A 16572-nucleotide genomic window follows, 5' to 3' on the forward strand; every position below is an offset into this window, starting at 1 on the left:
AAAAAAGCCCAACTCTCTAGCCTTCTAGGAAATGAGAATAAAAACAACTTTGATATTTCATCTTACCCCAGTCAGAATAGGTAAGATTAAAAAAGAAAGGCACCAAATGCTGGTGTGGCTGTAGGGAGTAAATAGTACTTGACCACTGTTGTGGGGGTGGAGTGTAAACTGAAGTTGGTGTGAAGGTTCCTTGAAAAATTAAATATAGGAATTTAATGCTCCTTTGGGCACGCACCCCTATCACTCTCCATCCTGCTGTAGAGATGCTTTTCCACCCACGCTCACTGCTACTCTAGTCACCGTAGCCATGAGATACCAACAGCCTAGGTGTCGGTCAACAGAATAATAGTGAAAACATGGTACATTCACACGATTGCCTATAACATAAAGTCTGCAGGTCCATGGATGAGGCTGGAAACAATTAGCATTTTCGAGTATTGGCAATGAATCAGAAGACAAGATAGCAACTATTGTGCTATTAAATGTTTGCTGAAGATTCTGACATAGTAAGGTACAACTTTATAACCGGTGCACAGAGCACCATTTGGTGTTTATTATCGTAACAAGTATCTGATATAATCAATGTAATAAAAGAGCTTCGTTTGGCTTGCATGTTTAGAAGCTTCACTTTAGGGTCAGCTGACTCACTCCTTGCGCTCCTACAGTAAGTACTTTATAGCAGTGACATAGAAGGTGCTCTCTCGGATGGCCATGGCTTGAAGAGTTCCTATTTCCTCACCTCTTAAGGCTCATATAACCTCCCAATCGCACTGCTCTGAGGAACAGAACTTTACTGTATAGGTGTGTAAGGGGTTCTCCAAAGTCAAGATATGGCTACTTTAAAAATTGCCGGGGCTGGGGATTTAGCTCAGTGGTAGGGCGCTTGCCTAGGAAGCACAAGGCCCTGGGTTCGGTCCCCAGCTCCGAAAAAAAGAACCAAAAAAAAAAAAAAATTGCCATAAAGCTCTTTTTGCTAGTGAATGTTTACTGCACTAACAAATTTAGCATTTATCATAGATAAAACTACCATTTAATAGAAAATCTAAGAAAAAGAAAGTGCTATTGTAAGAGATTAGAGAGTTGGTAGAATAGAAGTGTGACTAGTCATAAAAACTAAAATCAACAACAGAAAGTATCCTATTTTATCAGCTGTTTTATCTTTAATTCTAAAAAAAATGCATAGCTATCTCTCTCTATTAACATCATTTTTGAACTTTATCCTTTAGGCTACTGCCATGGTGATTTTCTGTAAAAGATTTCCTAATTTTTAACTGTCTTCAGAATATGGTCTTAGCTTGAATCATATTAAATGGTTTCAAGGTGGCAGGAAGCAAAAAGGGTTTGCGTTTTATAACAAAACCCTTTCCTCTGATTCACTTAAGCTCTGACTCCATGATGGACTACTTCCCTGATTCAATGAGAGCCATGATCCAGTCAGGTCCCACGCCCTGGCTCAGTCCCATTACAGAGCCAAGTCCTCAAGCAGAAGCTGTGGGGCCATTTCAGATCTAAACCATAAATTGGTGATTACATAACAAGTTTCATAAGAGCACAATCTTCGTTTCTTGCTGAATCTCTCTGCCAGGGGAGGGAAAAGTCAGGATTGTGCTAGGCATAAGTGTTGCCCCGGACAGGAGTTCAAGATCATCCTCAGACACATACTGAGTGCGAAGCCAGCATGGGCTAGGAGAAATGCTGCAATGAACAGCTTCTCTTTGTTAAATTTGCAGTGAAGAGCAGCAGCAAAATAAAATCATACCAGCGTTGACAAATGACACGGCATGGGGGGAGGGTGCTCAGTAGGTCAAGTAGGTAACATCGGTGGAAACACGAGAACCACAGTTGGGATCTCCAACCCAGGAGCAGGCCTGAAACCACTGCACTGGGTCAGAAACAAGAGGCGCCTTTGAGATCATGGCCCATACAGCCTTATCAATCACTGATCCTCAGGTTCAATAGCTATCATGTCGGCCCTAAAAGTGGAATGAAAATATATGTATATGTAAATACATCTTTGTTTTTTGTTTATTTGTTTGTGTTTTCATATATATATATATAATATATGTTTGTTTTTTGTTTATTTGTTTGTGTTTTCATATATATATTAATATCTTTGGTTTTCGTTTATTTGCTTGTGTTTTCTTCTTTGTCTTTTAAAATGGGACCTTAATATGTGGCTTAGACTGGCGTTGAAGTGGAGATCCCCCTGCCTCAGCTTCCTGCATCCTAAAGCACCTGTCACTTTCAGCTTGTCATATGAATGTTTCCATCCTCCAGCATGTACTTCGTGGCACAGTGACCTGTAGCCATTCTCACATAAAGAAAACTGTCAGTGTTTGTTTTCCCTTTTCACTTCTTTGATGTACTTTCTGGGCTGGTGCTGTGTGAGATGCAAGCCCGAGTGGTATTCTCTCTGCTGGTGTACTCGTGTGGTTTTGTTGTGCGGATCCAGGATGCTGGTGTAGACCATAGTGTAGACGTGACAGGGCTGCCTAGCTTGCTGTCTGTGCTGTGACAAACCCCACGACCAAAAGCAGCTTGGGGGAAAAGGGTTTATTTCAGCATTTGGTTTGTAGTCTATCCTGAGGGAAAATCAGGGCAGGACCTGAAGCAGAGCTCACTGCTGATTGCTAGCTTGCTCCTCAAGACCTGAGCAGCCTGCTTTCTTATATAGCCCCAGGTCACCTGGCTGGGGCTGGCATCACCCCTGGGCTGGCCCCTGAACATCAATCTATACATAGACTTGCCTAGAAGCCAGTCTCTTGGGGCCATTTTCTCTTCCCAGGTGATGTTACATTGTGTCATGTTGATTTAAAAAAAAAGTAGCCAGCAGACAAGGTGAAATAGAAGATGGAAAGATGGATGTTGAACACATAAACCATGACCATTAAGACCTTCAACATAGTGAAGGAGAAATATAACCCCAGGAGATAAAACATTGCACTGATTGATGGCTGTGTGGGCATTTGTGGATCTAGATCTGACAGCTAAACAGGCATCCTTAATTTCCCTTCTTTTTACTCATTTATTGAATGTTACTTGTGCTGTTTCTATATTTTTTTAAGAGTATATTTTAGGGGAAGAGCTGCCGGCAAATAGAAAAGTTCTTGCCAGTCACGCACGTGGCCTTGAATTCACCTCCTAGTTTGACAAACTTATACTTTTATATAACTTTATTTTAAGTATAATAAATTCTTGATTTTTTTCTGAACAGTCATTTCTACTCTCATGAGTTTCATATTTTACCTCTAAAACTAAATCCTTTATTCATGCATCACTGTTAGTGAATATTCTAATCCTTCCTGGCAAGGTAGAAGCTTGAGACCTTGATTTCCCTTCATTTTGGTAAGGGCCTGAAGGAAAAACAGTCCGTGAAAGGCTGAGCTGACAGGAACGAGAAGGAGAAGTGAGCAATCTAAACTTAGGTGGAGTTAAAAATAGTTGCTAACCATAGCTTAACTGACTTATTCTCAGAGCACTGAAAATGAACCGTGCCCACTAAGTATGGGAGAACGCTCATGTCTCCTTAATGCAGGCTCATGCTCTACCTTTTTTCATTTTTAATACAGAAAAGATCAGGCAAAGATATGCAGACCTGCCTGGAGAATTGCACATCATCGAACTGGAAAAGGATAAGAATGGACTGGGACTCAGTCTCGCTGGCAACAAGGACCGGTCACGGATGAGCATATTTGTGGTGGGGATTAACCCAGATGGACCTGCTGCTGCAGATGGACGGATGCGGGTTGGAGATGAGCTGCTAGAGGTGAGAGCCGTTTGTTTTCAAGCTGTCCTTTGGCACAGAGACTACATACAGAGGGTGTATGTATACAGAATGGCTTTGGGTTCTTTTATGACTGTGTGAGAACCAACAAAGTCTGTAGATAGGTGGGCACTGTGTCACCACCTGTAATCCCAGCGCTTGGAGGGCAGAGGCAGGCAAAAGGATCAGAAGTTCAAGACCAGCTTCTGCTATGTAATGAGCTTGAGCCATCCTTGGCTATGTGAGGCCCTGTCAAAGGAAAACAAAATAAACCGAGATACTAAGGCTGTGGAAATCTTATTGGGAACAGCTAATGTCTATCACACCGGTAACTTGTTACAGCCACAGCTTCCTTACTTAGAAAGCAGGGAGTAGACTGGCCCTCAGATAATTACTCTCCAGATGGTCTCATCAGTAATCTGGCAAGGTTGTTCTATTTTCCTTAAATTTGGGGCATTGGTTTGAGTTTATTGACGTTTAATATTCATTTTCTTCATTCATTCAGCTTGTTTTTCAACTGTCCATTAGAACAGAGAGACATAAGTACTTTCATTCAAATAGCTTCCAGTTTAGAGAAAAGAGATTTTTTTTTTAAGGTGCAGCAAAGTCCTTTGAATTTCAAACTGAAAAATGTAATAGCGAGTAACAGAGAGTGCAGACACAGTTCCAGGCACAGTCAGCAGTTCTCCTGTCCTGAGGATTTGGCCTTCTGACTTCTGCTGGTGTTTACCCACTGTTAAGGCCTCCTAGAAAACCAGCCCCACATGCGGCTTTTAGAGGAGGCCAGTCACAGGGTGCTGGGTCTGACACTGTCTGTAGGAAGTAGGAGCCCCTGAGTTCATGTGGGTAGTTTCCCCGCCAGACTCCAGACAACATGCTTTCTACATCTGCAGCCAATGAACACAGACATTAGCATCTCCTCCTCCTCCAGAGTCTCTGAAGCTTCCCTCCACCTAACTCCTAAAACACCTGGGAGAGCCTTTCTTTTCTTGTTCTGTAAGTCAGTGTCACAGCCAAAGCCCCCACTAGGATTAGCTCTGACTAGTATAACTATTAAGTAAATAAAGGTAAAACTGACAGAATAGATGCTTCGAGCTAATTTCCTTTAGCATCTGTTTAGAAGTCTCCCTCAAGACTGAAGAGATGGAGATGAATATGGTGAAAACAGGAGCTAGCTCAGTGAGTTGTTAGACCTTGTCTGTGCATGGCACTCGCTTGCCTTTGGGGTTCTTAAGAACCATAGGTGGAAATTACTTCTCTCATTGTATGCATAGGAAAACTGGATTGTAAAGCCTTTATTACTATAGAATTAAGTCTAAACTTGGATAAGAACTCAAGCTTGGGGGCCTGGAGCATTTGCTATTCTTGCATAGTTTCTGTTTCTAGCACCCACAGTTCCAGAAGATCTGACACCCTCTACTGTCCTCCACATGCACATAAGTAGTTCACATCTATATGTTCAGACAAAAACATTCCCATGCATAAAAAAGAAATAAAAATGTTTAACAAGAAGAAAACTTAGGCTTGGCAGTGTCTTAAGAGTCATGCTGTGGGCACTAATGTCACTGTGTTCCCTGAGATTCTTTAATAGACTCCGACCTCCCTCTCTCCCTCCCTTGTTCCCTCCTCCTACTGTCTCTCTCTTTCTCTGACTCTGCAAATAAGTGTGTGTGTGTGTGTGTGTGTGTGTGTGTGTGTGTGTGTGTGTGTGCGTGTGAAGGCTGAAGATCAACCCAGGACTGTGAACATGCTAGGCAAGTGCTCTACCCCTGTGCTTATGTATCTGTCCCCTTGCTCTGTGCCTTAACGGTTATCTATTGCTATGGATACATCACAGTAGGCTAGGTTATAGAGGAAGAAGGACGTTCTTTCTCGGCCTCCTCCTTCTTTTTTGCCACCACCTCCCACCAAGAGATTTATATTGGCTCATAGTTCCAGGTCCTGGTCAAATAACCTGACCTGGCTGGCAGTGTCCAGCGGTGGCTCAGGACCTCACATAGTGAAAGATGCGGACAGACCAAGCCAAACTAGATTTTAGAGGATATTGGTTTTTGAGAAAGGCTTTTATTTGTCAGTCCCATGTATAGATTAATGGATCCGTGGGAGCCGAGCACTAATTCCCTGCTGAAAGTCTCAGATGCCCCATACTTTCCTTCTGCATAACAGGATTTTAATTTTGACATAGTTTTAAAGAGGACCACCATTGTACCCCATTTTTTTTAGATCCAAGAGATTCCTGGTTTATGATGTTTGTATCTTCAGTGAAATCTTGTGTATGAAGTCGCTCTGTGTACTGGGTGTGCTTAGACAGATTCCCTTCTACACAGTGGATGCAAACGCTTCCGTAAGTAGGAAAATGTTGCTTCTAGTTGTAGCCTTCTCTGTTATTCAGACTCAAGGTGGAAGAGCCTAAGGATCTGGTCTCACAGGAGCACTGTGCTGTATTCCTCAGTCTGACGTTCATTAGACACTGGAGACAAATGGACTGTCGCCATAGGCCTTGGCAGGCCTACTTTACTTTTCCCCCAATGCTTTTGACAGCTGAGGGTGTTCGGCATAGTTCGAGCAAGAGATCAACAATTTTTCATCTTCCATATAGTCAGTGCAGCACAAGCTAATCCCAGATAAACAAGGGCGTTTCCTAAACAACCTGTAGTTCTCGGGTGATATCCTACATTCACTGCAGTCTGCCATCTACATGGAGATAGCATCTAGCCCCACAGGTCTAAGTCACACCTTCGTGACCCTTCTTCAATCCAGGCGTTGCCCGAAGGTCCTGGGTTGTTACCTGTACTTAGGCCTACCCAGCCACACATCTAAGTTCCTAATACTGCTATTTTGCATGTTGATTAATTTATCAGAGCATCTCCCAGAACTTGGGGAAACAGTTCACTCAGTCTGTACCCACCTACATGTTCTAGAGAACACCACAGAGGATGCACATGTACAGCACAACAGCCCAGACACATGCGATTGGGACGTTCAAAAGAGCTTCCCTGCTGTCTCTGGTTACCCTCCAGGTACTCTCACATGGCCAACAGGTTAGAGCCTCCCAGCCCCATACTTCAGGGAAGGGTCTTGGGTGTTTATTTGAGATGGAGCCTCATTTATTACCCATGCTTGGCTCAAATTCCTGAGACTCCGGAATCCTCCCACCGCAGGTTCACAAGTGCTGCAGCATGGATGTTGAGCGCAGAGGCTCATGGGATTTTTATCATGGCTCATCACAAACACTGTAGGCCTCTGTTTTTCCTAGATCATGGGGGATGGGGTGCAAGTTTAACAATTGTAATCGCAGTTTTGTTTTACCCTTGGACATCTGCATCCAGCAGCCCCTTTAGAGTCATCTCTCGGGGCTGGGGAGATGCTCAGTAGTTGGGAACACTGGCTGCTCTTCCAGATTTGATTTCCCAGCACATACATGGTGGCTCATAACTGTAACTCTGACATCTTCTTCCAGCTTCCATGGGCACCAGGCATTTACATGGTATGAACATGCATGTAGGTGAAACTTTTGTACACACATTTTAAAAGAAGAATAAACATCATTGGAGTGCAGGTGTAGCTCAGTGAGAGAGCACTTGTGAGCATGCTCACGATCCTTGATTCTGTCCCTTGTTGAACAAAACTCAGGATTGGAAGTCAGAGACAAGATGTTCAACCATAGATGAACCTAGCACACTGATCCACTAGAAAATTACAGGATTGACTCTGCCGAAACAAAGGATAGAGACTCAAGGGTCCAAGTGTTTCATGATGTCATCCTAAGGTTAGCAAAGAGCTGACTGCTAACTGATCCTACTTCCTCCTTCATGCATAGAAACCTCAGATGTTTGCCCAGCATCAGGCAGAAAACGATGGTAGCATTTGCCTTGTACTTCTCCTCTTCCTTCCTCCAGCCTTCTGGATCTGGTCCTTTCGTTATATCCAGCCACATAGTTCAGTCACAGCACAGGGACCAAGTAGGTTCAAATGGAGCCATGTCAACTCTCTTTCCCCTTCCCCAAAGATGCTCCAGTGTCTACCAAGTGCCAAAAGTACGTTGGGGCACAGACTTCACTGTCAACATGCCATCTCTCCTCAGCCTCAGCTTTTTCAAATCACTTAGCAAACATCTTCCTGAAACACCTAAGAATAAGTCCAAGGCCCAAGTTTGTTTTTATGGACTCCCTGAACTGACGGAATTCCTTTTGTCTTGATCACTGTGAGACCCACCATTTGCTCACATTACGGCTCTGTCACTGTTCCTGTTAGTACATTTCTCTGCTTTGCTCTCAGCCTCTTTAGGTTCATAGTTGGCATTGCTTGTGTCAGACCCTAAAATCAGGCTCCCTCCGAGCAGGCACTGCATGCACTGGGTCCTGCTCTCACAGAGCTAGCAATGCAGTGCTGGACAGCGCAGTGGTTGACTGCATCAACCTCAGGGCAGGTTGGGGAAGTTGATGACAGAAAATGGTAGGCTAAGTCTCTGGCCTGCTTTAGCTGAGAGCGTCAAAACTCTGATTTTTGTGTATCTCTGTCTTTTTAGTTTAGATTGACACTAGAACCTCTGACGTTGTCTCAGAACAATAATGCTTACTCCTTAGGTCATCTCGTGTGCTGCCTTAGCACACGTCCAGCAGTCGTAGTTCACCTTCTCTTGGAACAGTTTGACTTTAGGTCAAGGATGACAGAAAATAACTTCCTGTGGATAAATATTCCCTGGTTTCTTTTTATAGCTCACGGGAAAAAATGAAGTCGTTTCTCTTTAATATGTGAGGAGTTGGAATGCGCTTGCTTGCTGAGAATAGGAAATCAATTTAGTGATGTACACCAGGAGAGTCAGGAGCCTGCATGACATGGACACTGCAGACCATTAGATGGTTTGGACCCTGCATTGTGCGGATGGCCTTTTAAGAAATGGAGTGAACCGGGGTGTTTGCTCACTCCCACCTCAAATATGCTATGTTTATGGCCTCAACCGTAGATCGGGCACAGGTGTGTGTCCAGCTTACTGTCACAGTTCTGCTGCTTGCTTCATTGTGACGGTTACATTCCTCTGTGGTTCTCTGCCTCCTATGACTTAGAGTTGATTCACTGCTTAACGCTCCGAAGTCGAGCTAAGAAGTGAAAGAATTACCAAAAACCTAGCCTGTCTCCTTTTAAGTCAGAAACTCTGCTTCTCTCCCAGGGCCCTGCATGGGACAGATTTGGAGCCTACGGGCTCCACAGCATGGGTGGTGCACAGCTGTATTGTCGTAGCAGTCATTGAGTTCTGTGGGTTGATGGCGCAGTTCATGGGTAAAAGAAAGTTTCTGTTGAGCTCCCAGAAGACAGTGTGATTAAATCTCAGCTCCTTTACCCTTCCTTTTGATTCTAGTGTGGGGGTTACTGAATTAATTTCAAAAGGCATTAGCATATAATTACCATGTACACAGAATGAGGCTTACTCCAGAGCACTGGCTTTCCCAGAGCAATTAGACCCAGAAAGTGTGCAGGCTGGGGCCTGGTGCTGTCATATGAATATAGGATTTATTTATAACCTTCCCTACAGTGCAAGTGTGGGCAGACGGGGCTAGTGGTGCTGTGCAGGGAGTCTGAATGATGTGTCAGGTTAAAGCAGAAGCAGAACAGTGGAAGCAGGCACAGTGCATTAGGCTGCTGTGTGAGGTGCTCCCTGAGCCAGGCACCTGCAGGAGCGCCTACACTGAATCCTGTCCACTGCGTGCACAATGGAAAAGAAAAGCCCTGAGTACCTCCTGCTGTAGATGGATAGAGACATAGTCTGGGATAAGTTCAGATCTAGTCTCATGATAGTCTCCTGTGAAAAACCCATAGGTGTGAGGGAATTGAGCCGGGTGCTCCCCACTGCTCGTGCAGTCTTCCCTAGCTGTCCTTGCGGTCCCATTCTCTCTCCGCTCCTTGCCAGCAAAGTATAGTTGGAATATTTTGGAAAGCTTAGTATGATTCGGAATGTGGCTTGGAAGCTAGTAGGTAAGTCACTAGGTTTTGTGCATCCATGGGATAAAATCTCTTCCTTTACACTCAGAAGCTCATGATATTGACACCGAGATACCCAGGTATATTTATCAAGAAGTTTTGGATGAAATGACTTGTAGCCACCTGACTTCTTTTAGAGAACACCACTCAGATAAGAGTGAGATTCTTGACTCCCCTGCAGGAAAGTATTTCAGGATGAGTCATTTTGGAGCAAACCTGTTTATTTAGGGCTGGGCCGATGGCTCCATGGGTAAAATGTTTGTCATGAGGGCTGAAGGTCAGATCCCCAACACCCATGTAATTCCTGGTTGGGCTTGGTGGCCTTCCTCTAACTCCAGCATTCGGTTGGCAGAGATAGGATCACTAGAGCAAGCTAGCCAGCAAGACTAGCTGTATTGTTCAGTTGACAGCCCTGCCTCTGTGAATACTGTAGAAAGACTCCTGAAGTCAGTTCCAGCCCTCCATGCACACACAGGCAAACATGCATACAGTCACCCAGATTACACAGAGAGACACACTATGAGCCACCAACCATACACTAGCTGGTCTGAGGCCCCCGACACACATACAGCAGAGGACTGCCCAGTCTGGGCTCACTGAGAGAAGATACACCTAACCCTAGAGAGACTTGAAGCCCCAGGGAATGGGGAGGCCTGGCAGAGTATGGGAGCGCTGGGGAGGTGGGGACATCCTCTTGGAGATGGGGGAGGCAGGGGTAGAGGGGAAAGGATGGGATGAGGGACTGTCAGAGGGCAGAACGGGAAAGGGATAACAACCGAACTGTTAAAAAACATTAAAGATAATAAAAATAAGTAAGTAAAATTTTAATGTACAATAAGGGAGAGAGAGTGCCTCTTAGAAAACAGCCCGCTCGTACCAAGGGCATGGGTATGAACTTCACAATGTCATGCTTAACTTAGCATTAGCCGCATATACTATGTTTGTGGCTTCTGAAGCTACTTTCTTTGTTTAAAGAGTTTCTGAGAAATACCGCCACCCCTTTAAATTTATTTTGACAAGTCAAAGAATACTTAATTAAGACAAGCTTTGACTATAAACAAGTTTATAATCTCGTTCGTTTGTATGATTTGAGTTGAGGGGAGAAAAGGTTAAATGCTAAGGTCCCAAGCACTTAGGCCGTAAGCACGGTCAGTTGTTATTGCAACATTATTGTTTTAAATACTTCTGTAAGATGGGAATATTGTCTCTACATATCAATCTTTTTTTCCCTTTAGACTGGGTGTGTAACCTTCACTATCTTGGGCTTTTCTATGTAAACCAGGCGACCTTCAAACTCAGAGATCCCCCTGCCTCTGCCTCCCTAGCGCTGAGATTGAAGGTGTGAACCATCACACCTGGCCTCTGTATGAACTTTTTACACCAAATTAGTGAGTTGTGTCAAAGCTCCGGACTCTTTGCTGAGAAGAGACTCAACCAGGCTCAAGTAAAAGGCTCCTTCCTATGCTCCGCTTTTCTATCCTGCCTCAGTTTCCCACATGGCAATTACATATTATATGACTCATCTTCCTCAAATGTAATAAGCACTCTAGGTTCATTAAGAGAAGACTGTAATTGGTAAAATCGTGCTGTTAGGAAGCACAGAAGGCAGTCTTGTCTGTGCACAGCATGTGAGCTTCTGGACCTCATAATTGAAAACCTTGCCCTCATTTTGGCTATAGAGTCGGGGTTTCCTTTCAGGCACAGAAACTATTGTTAAAGCCTAGTTTGGGTTGAGTGTCCTGATTCTTTCTGACTGGGCTTCCAGCTGTGAAATCTTTAGTTCTATTTTTGCCAGTTCAGTTTCTGACTGCAGCCTGTTATGGGAGGAATTTTGAATTATTTACCTGCACCTTACTGTCTTTATGTCACTGAAATAGTCCGGCTCAAGTCTCTACTCTAGCCACTCTCTGGAAGGAATAACAATCATTTATTTCTTATTGCTGTGGTCTCCATACTGCTCTTACAGAAGCTCTGAGCTCTCTGCCGCGAGCCAAATTATCTTAAGACCTTAGAGACGAAACAAAGTTAAAATGAAGATGTATTAGTTATTTCTCTCATTGCTATGACAGACTAGCAACTCGAGGAAGGGCTGTTTGTGTTTGTGGTTTAAATGGATATAATCCTTCATGTCAGGGACATTAGGAGGAAGGTGAGGTGGCTGGTCCCGTGTCCCCACAATCAGAAAGCAGAGAGATGGCTTCTTGTGCTCTGGTTATCTTTTCAAACCCACTGCCCCACCTTTTTCCAGTCCAGGACCCTACCTGTGGGATGGTTCCAGACGTGCAGAATGAATCTTTGCTCCCCAATTATGGCTAACTGGAAATAACCTCTCAGATGTGTCTCCTAGGTGACTAAATCCAGCCAAGTTAGCAGTAAAATCAAGTATCAGGGCTGGGAGAGGCTGATCATGAGGAAAACGGATCCGGTGTCATTTGGAAGCTGCACTCCCTCACCCCTGGCTTCTGCAGTTCCTCTCAGTGTCCGCCACGTGACTGGGGGTGACCGTGCTCTGTTCTTCCACCCCTCCTCTGTTCTGCATGTTCCTCCTTGGCTATCTTAGTGGTTACATGAGGTGCAGCCTGGGAAAATACTCACTGAGGTCGTTCTGAAAGGCGAACATCCATCTGTGTTCTTTCCTCATTTACACAATGGGCAGTTATACTTCGCTAACCATGCTGTCTGACCCCCCACCCCAGGGCGTCCTCAAAGACTCCTCAGAGAGCTTGAAACCTTGTGCAGTTCAGACCTTTCATACCGACATTATCATCGTTATTTTGCTTTATTTTTGTTTTGTTTTGTTTTGTTTTTAGACAAGTTCTCACTCTCGCTCAGGATGGCTTCAATTTTAGATCAGTTGTCCTGTTAGCCTCATGACCTGAGATTACAGGCATAAACCCCAATACCCAGTTCATACTACATTTGCCCTCTACACATGTATACCCATGGCGTAGTTGGGTTTATAAACTAAGCAGAGTGCAATATTAACAGTAACTCATGACATATAACAATTAGACAAAAGTACTCTAGTAATAGTTTCACAAACAAGTTTTCTACGCAAATGCCTTATTTTGTTTTTCCCTACATGGGGCATTTTGACTCTCCTTTGGACATCTGAGTCAACAGCATGTTTAACGGCAGCAGTTATTAAAGTGTTTCTGCCTGAGAGAACTTGGCCTGATAGCGGAGTAGTTGGGGGCAGGTGTGTGCAGTGCACAAAAGCCAGGTTCGCAGCCGTGGGTTGGGGCAGGATTGATGCAGAGCCCAGATAGTGAACTGTGAGGTGGAAAAGTGGAGAGGGAATGGCTCTGGGGAGAGGCGGGCTCTACAAAGACATGATCTGTGTGAAAATGACAAACTTTGTACGCAACTTTCAAAATCTTTGTTTTGCTTTGTTTTTCAAGATCTGTTTCTCTGTGTAGCCCTGGCTGTCCTGGAACTTGCTCTGTAGACCAGGCTGGCCTCAAACTCAGAGATGCTCCTGCCTCTGCCTCCCGAGTGGTGAGATTGAAGGGATAGACCACCACCAGCAGCTGCCAAAGCACCTGGTTTTGTGAAGTAGGAGTTCTTCCTAGAGGTTTTCATCAAATATCTTCAGATCACAGTTAATCTGAAGCCATAGAAAACAAAACTACATCTGGGGTTATGGGTGGCCACTGTATGTAAGGAATACTAGTCCTACCTTTTATACTAGTAAGCTTCTGTACTACCAGACTTTAACCAACCTAGTAAATTGAGTATGTATAGGGTACACATTAACATAAGGAAGTATGCAAATAGTGCTATCCTCTGAAGAGGATCTCTTATTATTAATTATTAATTATTAGGTTTATTGCATATCCTAAATGATATAGTAATTTCCCCCGTTGCGCTCTCTAGTCCCCTCCTGCTGATTTCCTTACTCTTCCCAGTCAGTCCCCCTTTGACCTTGTACTTTTTGGGTTGTGCTGGGTAACTACAGTTACAGGAACAGGAGTGAGGGTGAATGAGTGGTTAGTGCTTTCAATGTCGCCTACCTTCGCCATGCAGGGAACAGAATGAGAAGTGTTTACAGAGATTGGGAGTCGTTTAGGGATAGGAGGTGGGCGACTGATTCCATTAAGGATGGAGAGAAGCCTAGGGAGTTCCCTGACGCTCAGTGAGCATTCTTGTTACATGACTTACTCAAGGCTGTGCGATCTGGAGACTTGAGCCTGCATCCTGGCAGCATCACTACATACCTTAAACTACCTTCTAAGACACCGAGTGTGTGAGTCTCCGTGTCCTCGTTACACCAACACGGGTCAGCCTCTCTCATGGCCTGGCTAAGGGGCAGTGCTAGACCATATGAAGTCTGTGCTACATGTTCTTAGGTGCAAATGATGGCATCATGCTTCTCAGGACAGTTTTTTAATAGGGTGAGTGTTGAAGTGAGAGACTGGGGCCACTGAGGTGTCTCGGAGGGGAAAGAGCCTGTTGTGCATGCCTTCTGACCTCAGTTTAATCCCCAGAATCCAAGGTGGGAGGAGAGAATCTACTCCAGCAAGTTGTGCTCTGCTCTCCACACGTGATACACATGTGTACCTGTGCTGGGAACCACACCTTGTGGTACATATGTGTACCTGTGCTGGGGACCACACACACAGACACACACCATGCGCACAGTATGATAAGATCGGAACACTTCTAAAATGAGAGAAACTGAACTCTAAGGTGATGAGTTAGGAGAATCTTGGTGACTGAGTTGTTTTCTGTCTGCAAAGGGACACATACGTGTTTTTAACACAAGAGGGAAATACGGTAACTGCGAATCGGGGTAGATTGCTAATCATGTCAACTATTGGGAGAAAGAAGGAACCCCTAGGGCAAGCATTGCTATGGTAGGACGTCTTCCCCTTATACTCTTTATCTGCCTTGTTGCTTTGGTTGTTTTGCGTCAGGTGTCACTGTGCACCTCTGACAGGCCGGGCCTTGAACTCACAGAGATCACTTGCTTATGCTACCACACCTGGCTTGATAATCTTGGTAAAGGAATCCCAGGTCTCTAAGCATCTAAGTTCAATTTGCTTATCTGGCTAAGAATACTATTAAGAGTTATGCCTGGGCCAGAGAGATAGCTCAGTTGGTAAAATGCTTGCTGCACAAACATGAGGACCCATGTTTGATCCTCCATACTATGTAAAATGTCAGTTGAGATGACAAGCCCTCATAATTCTGGTTCGGAGAGGATAGGTCCCTGGACTCATGGGCCAGGCAGCCTAGCTTACTGAGAGACCCAAGGTCCTAGTGAAAGACCTTTCTCTAAAAACAAGGTGTGGAGCTGGATAGACAGATCAAGAATGAGTGCTTGCTCTTCTGGGAGAACAAAAGTTAGGTTCCCAGTAAACATATCACACAGATCACAACTACCTGTAACTCCAGCTCCAAAGGTGTCAATGGTTCTGGCACCAGTAGCACGAACACACACACGCACGCGCGCGCGCGCACACACACACACACACACACACACGTGCACGCACACATACCACATGCACACAAATAGTAACAAGATCATTAAACACAAGATAGACAGTGTTTTCTTCAAGAAAAGACAATTCAAGTAGCCCTCTGGCCACCACATGTACTCACCCACACAAGTGCACATGAACATATGCAAACACAAAAAGACACATACCCTCAAACACTTCTGGGAAAACAGTTTTTCTCTAGAATTAATAGCAGTTCTTGTTAAGAGGTAGACTACACTGTGTACTTATCCCCTCCTTCCTGCTGTATGAGGAAACAGGACACACACCCATCTTCTCGCCTTTTCTTCTTTTTCTTTCCTTTAAGAAAAACATGAATGTGATTATTTTTCTATAGTTTACGCTGGTTATTGCAAAGTCGTGTTTTGTACACTGATGTTGCAGTAGCCCAGACTAACTTCCAGCCCTTGCGCATCATCCTCCCCATGCTCCCAAGCTTCCCCGGCCTCACAGGCAGACACCATCACGCAGATGGTCAGTGGGAAAGCACTAAACACAAAAACGATGACCCAAATCAATCCCCAGAGCCCATGGTGGAGGGAGAGGGCTACGTTAAAGCCTTCATACTCATGTTAGGACAGACTGCACATATGTGTGTGTACACACAAAATAAATAAAATGTGATAAAAAATGTTTTTAAATACTGATACAGAAAACTGTCACCACAGAGCCCAACCGTTAGCGCCAGCTCTTTAAACTCACACTGGCACATTTATCATACACGCGGTTCCGTGATGTCGGCTGCGTTTTCCACGCAGCGCTGCTGGATTACCATGACCACACAGCAACACACATCACCTTCCTCAGTCCTCCTTGCAGAGATAGTTTTCATTGTCACCATAACCGTCTTCCTACTTTTTCTTGATTAAAAGTATAGCTGTACTGACAGATATAGTCAAGAGTTAACTGGCAGCTGGGTGTGGTAGCATATACCTGTAATCTGAGGCAATTTATTGAGACCTTATCTCAAAATAAAGTTGAAAAGATCTGGAATGTTCTTTGGTAATTGAGCACTTGCCTAGCATATTCCAGGTACTGGGTTTGATCGGCAACCCAAAAAATATAAAAGGATTGATGGTTATAAATAGAATGTGTTGATTTTTTCCATGTAGTTTATATTCAGTAAAGGTTATTTTAAAAGTGAACATATTGATTCTAATGCTTTAAAATATGACATTCAGAAGTGCTTCCAAGTACAGATGGGGGAAGGACTCTGATTTTATTATCAGGACTCATGTATTGTGAGTTCAGTTCAGCTCTCTAATAATAGTTTACAGTTTGTATAATGTGCCATTTTGCTTTAAAAAAGAAAGCATGGGAGGTTGAGTG

At 44.2% G+C, this 16572-nt stretch overlaps 1 protein-coding gene across 8 annotated transcripts in view; it reads left to right on the top strand.

Moving 5' to 3' along the window:
- Nucleotides 1-16572, top strand: part of Patj (PATJ, crumbs cell polarity complex component) — a 302745-nt gene that overhangs the window by 169449 nt on the left and 116724 nt on the right. For all 8 annotated transcript variants that reach the window (XM_039109186.2, XM_039109188.2, XM_063287101.1 and 5 more), the window contains one exon: nt 3570-3766. In XM_039109186.2, coding sequence (XP_038965114.1) covers nt 3570-3766 — 197 coding nt within the window. The remainder of the gene's footprint in view (nt 1-3569; nt 3767-16572) is intronic.

This window comes from Rattus norvegicus, chromosome 5 (assembly GCF_036323735.1).
Source record: "Rattus norvegicus strain BN/NHsdMcwi chromosome 5, GRCr8, whole genome shotgun sequence".
Lineage (NCBI taxonomy): Eukaryota > Metazoa > Chordata > Mammalia > Rodentia > Muridae > Rattus > Rattus norvegicus.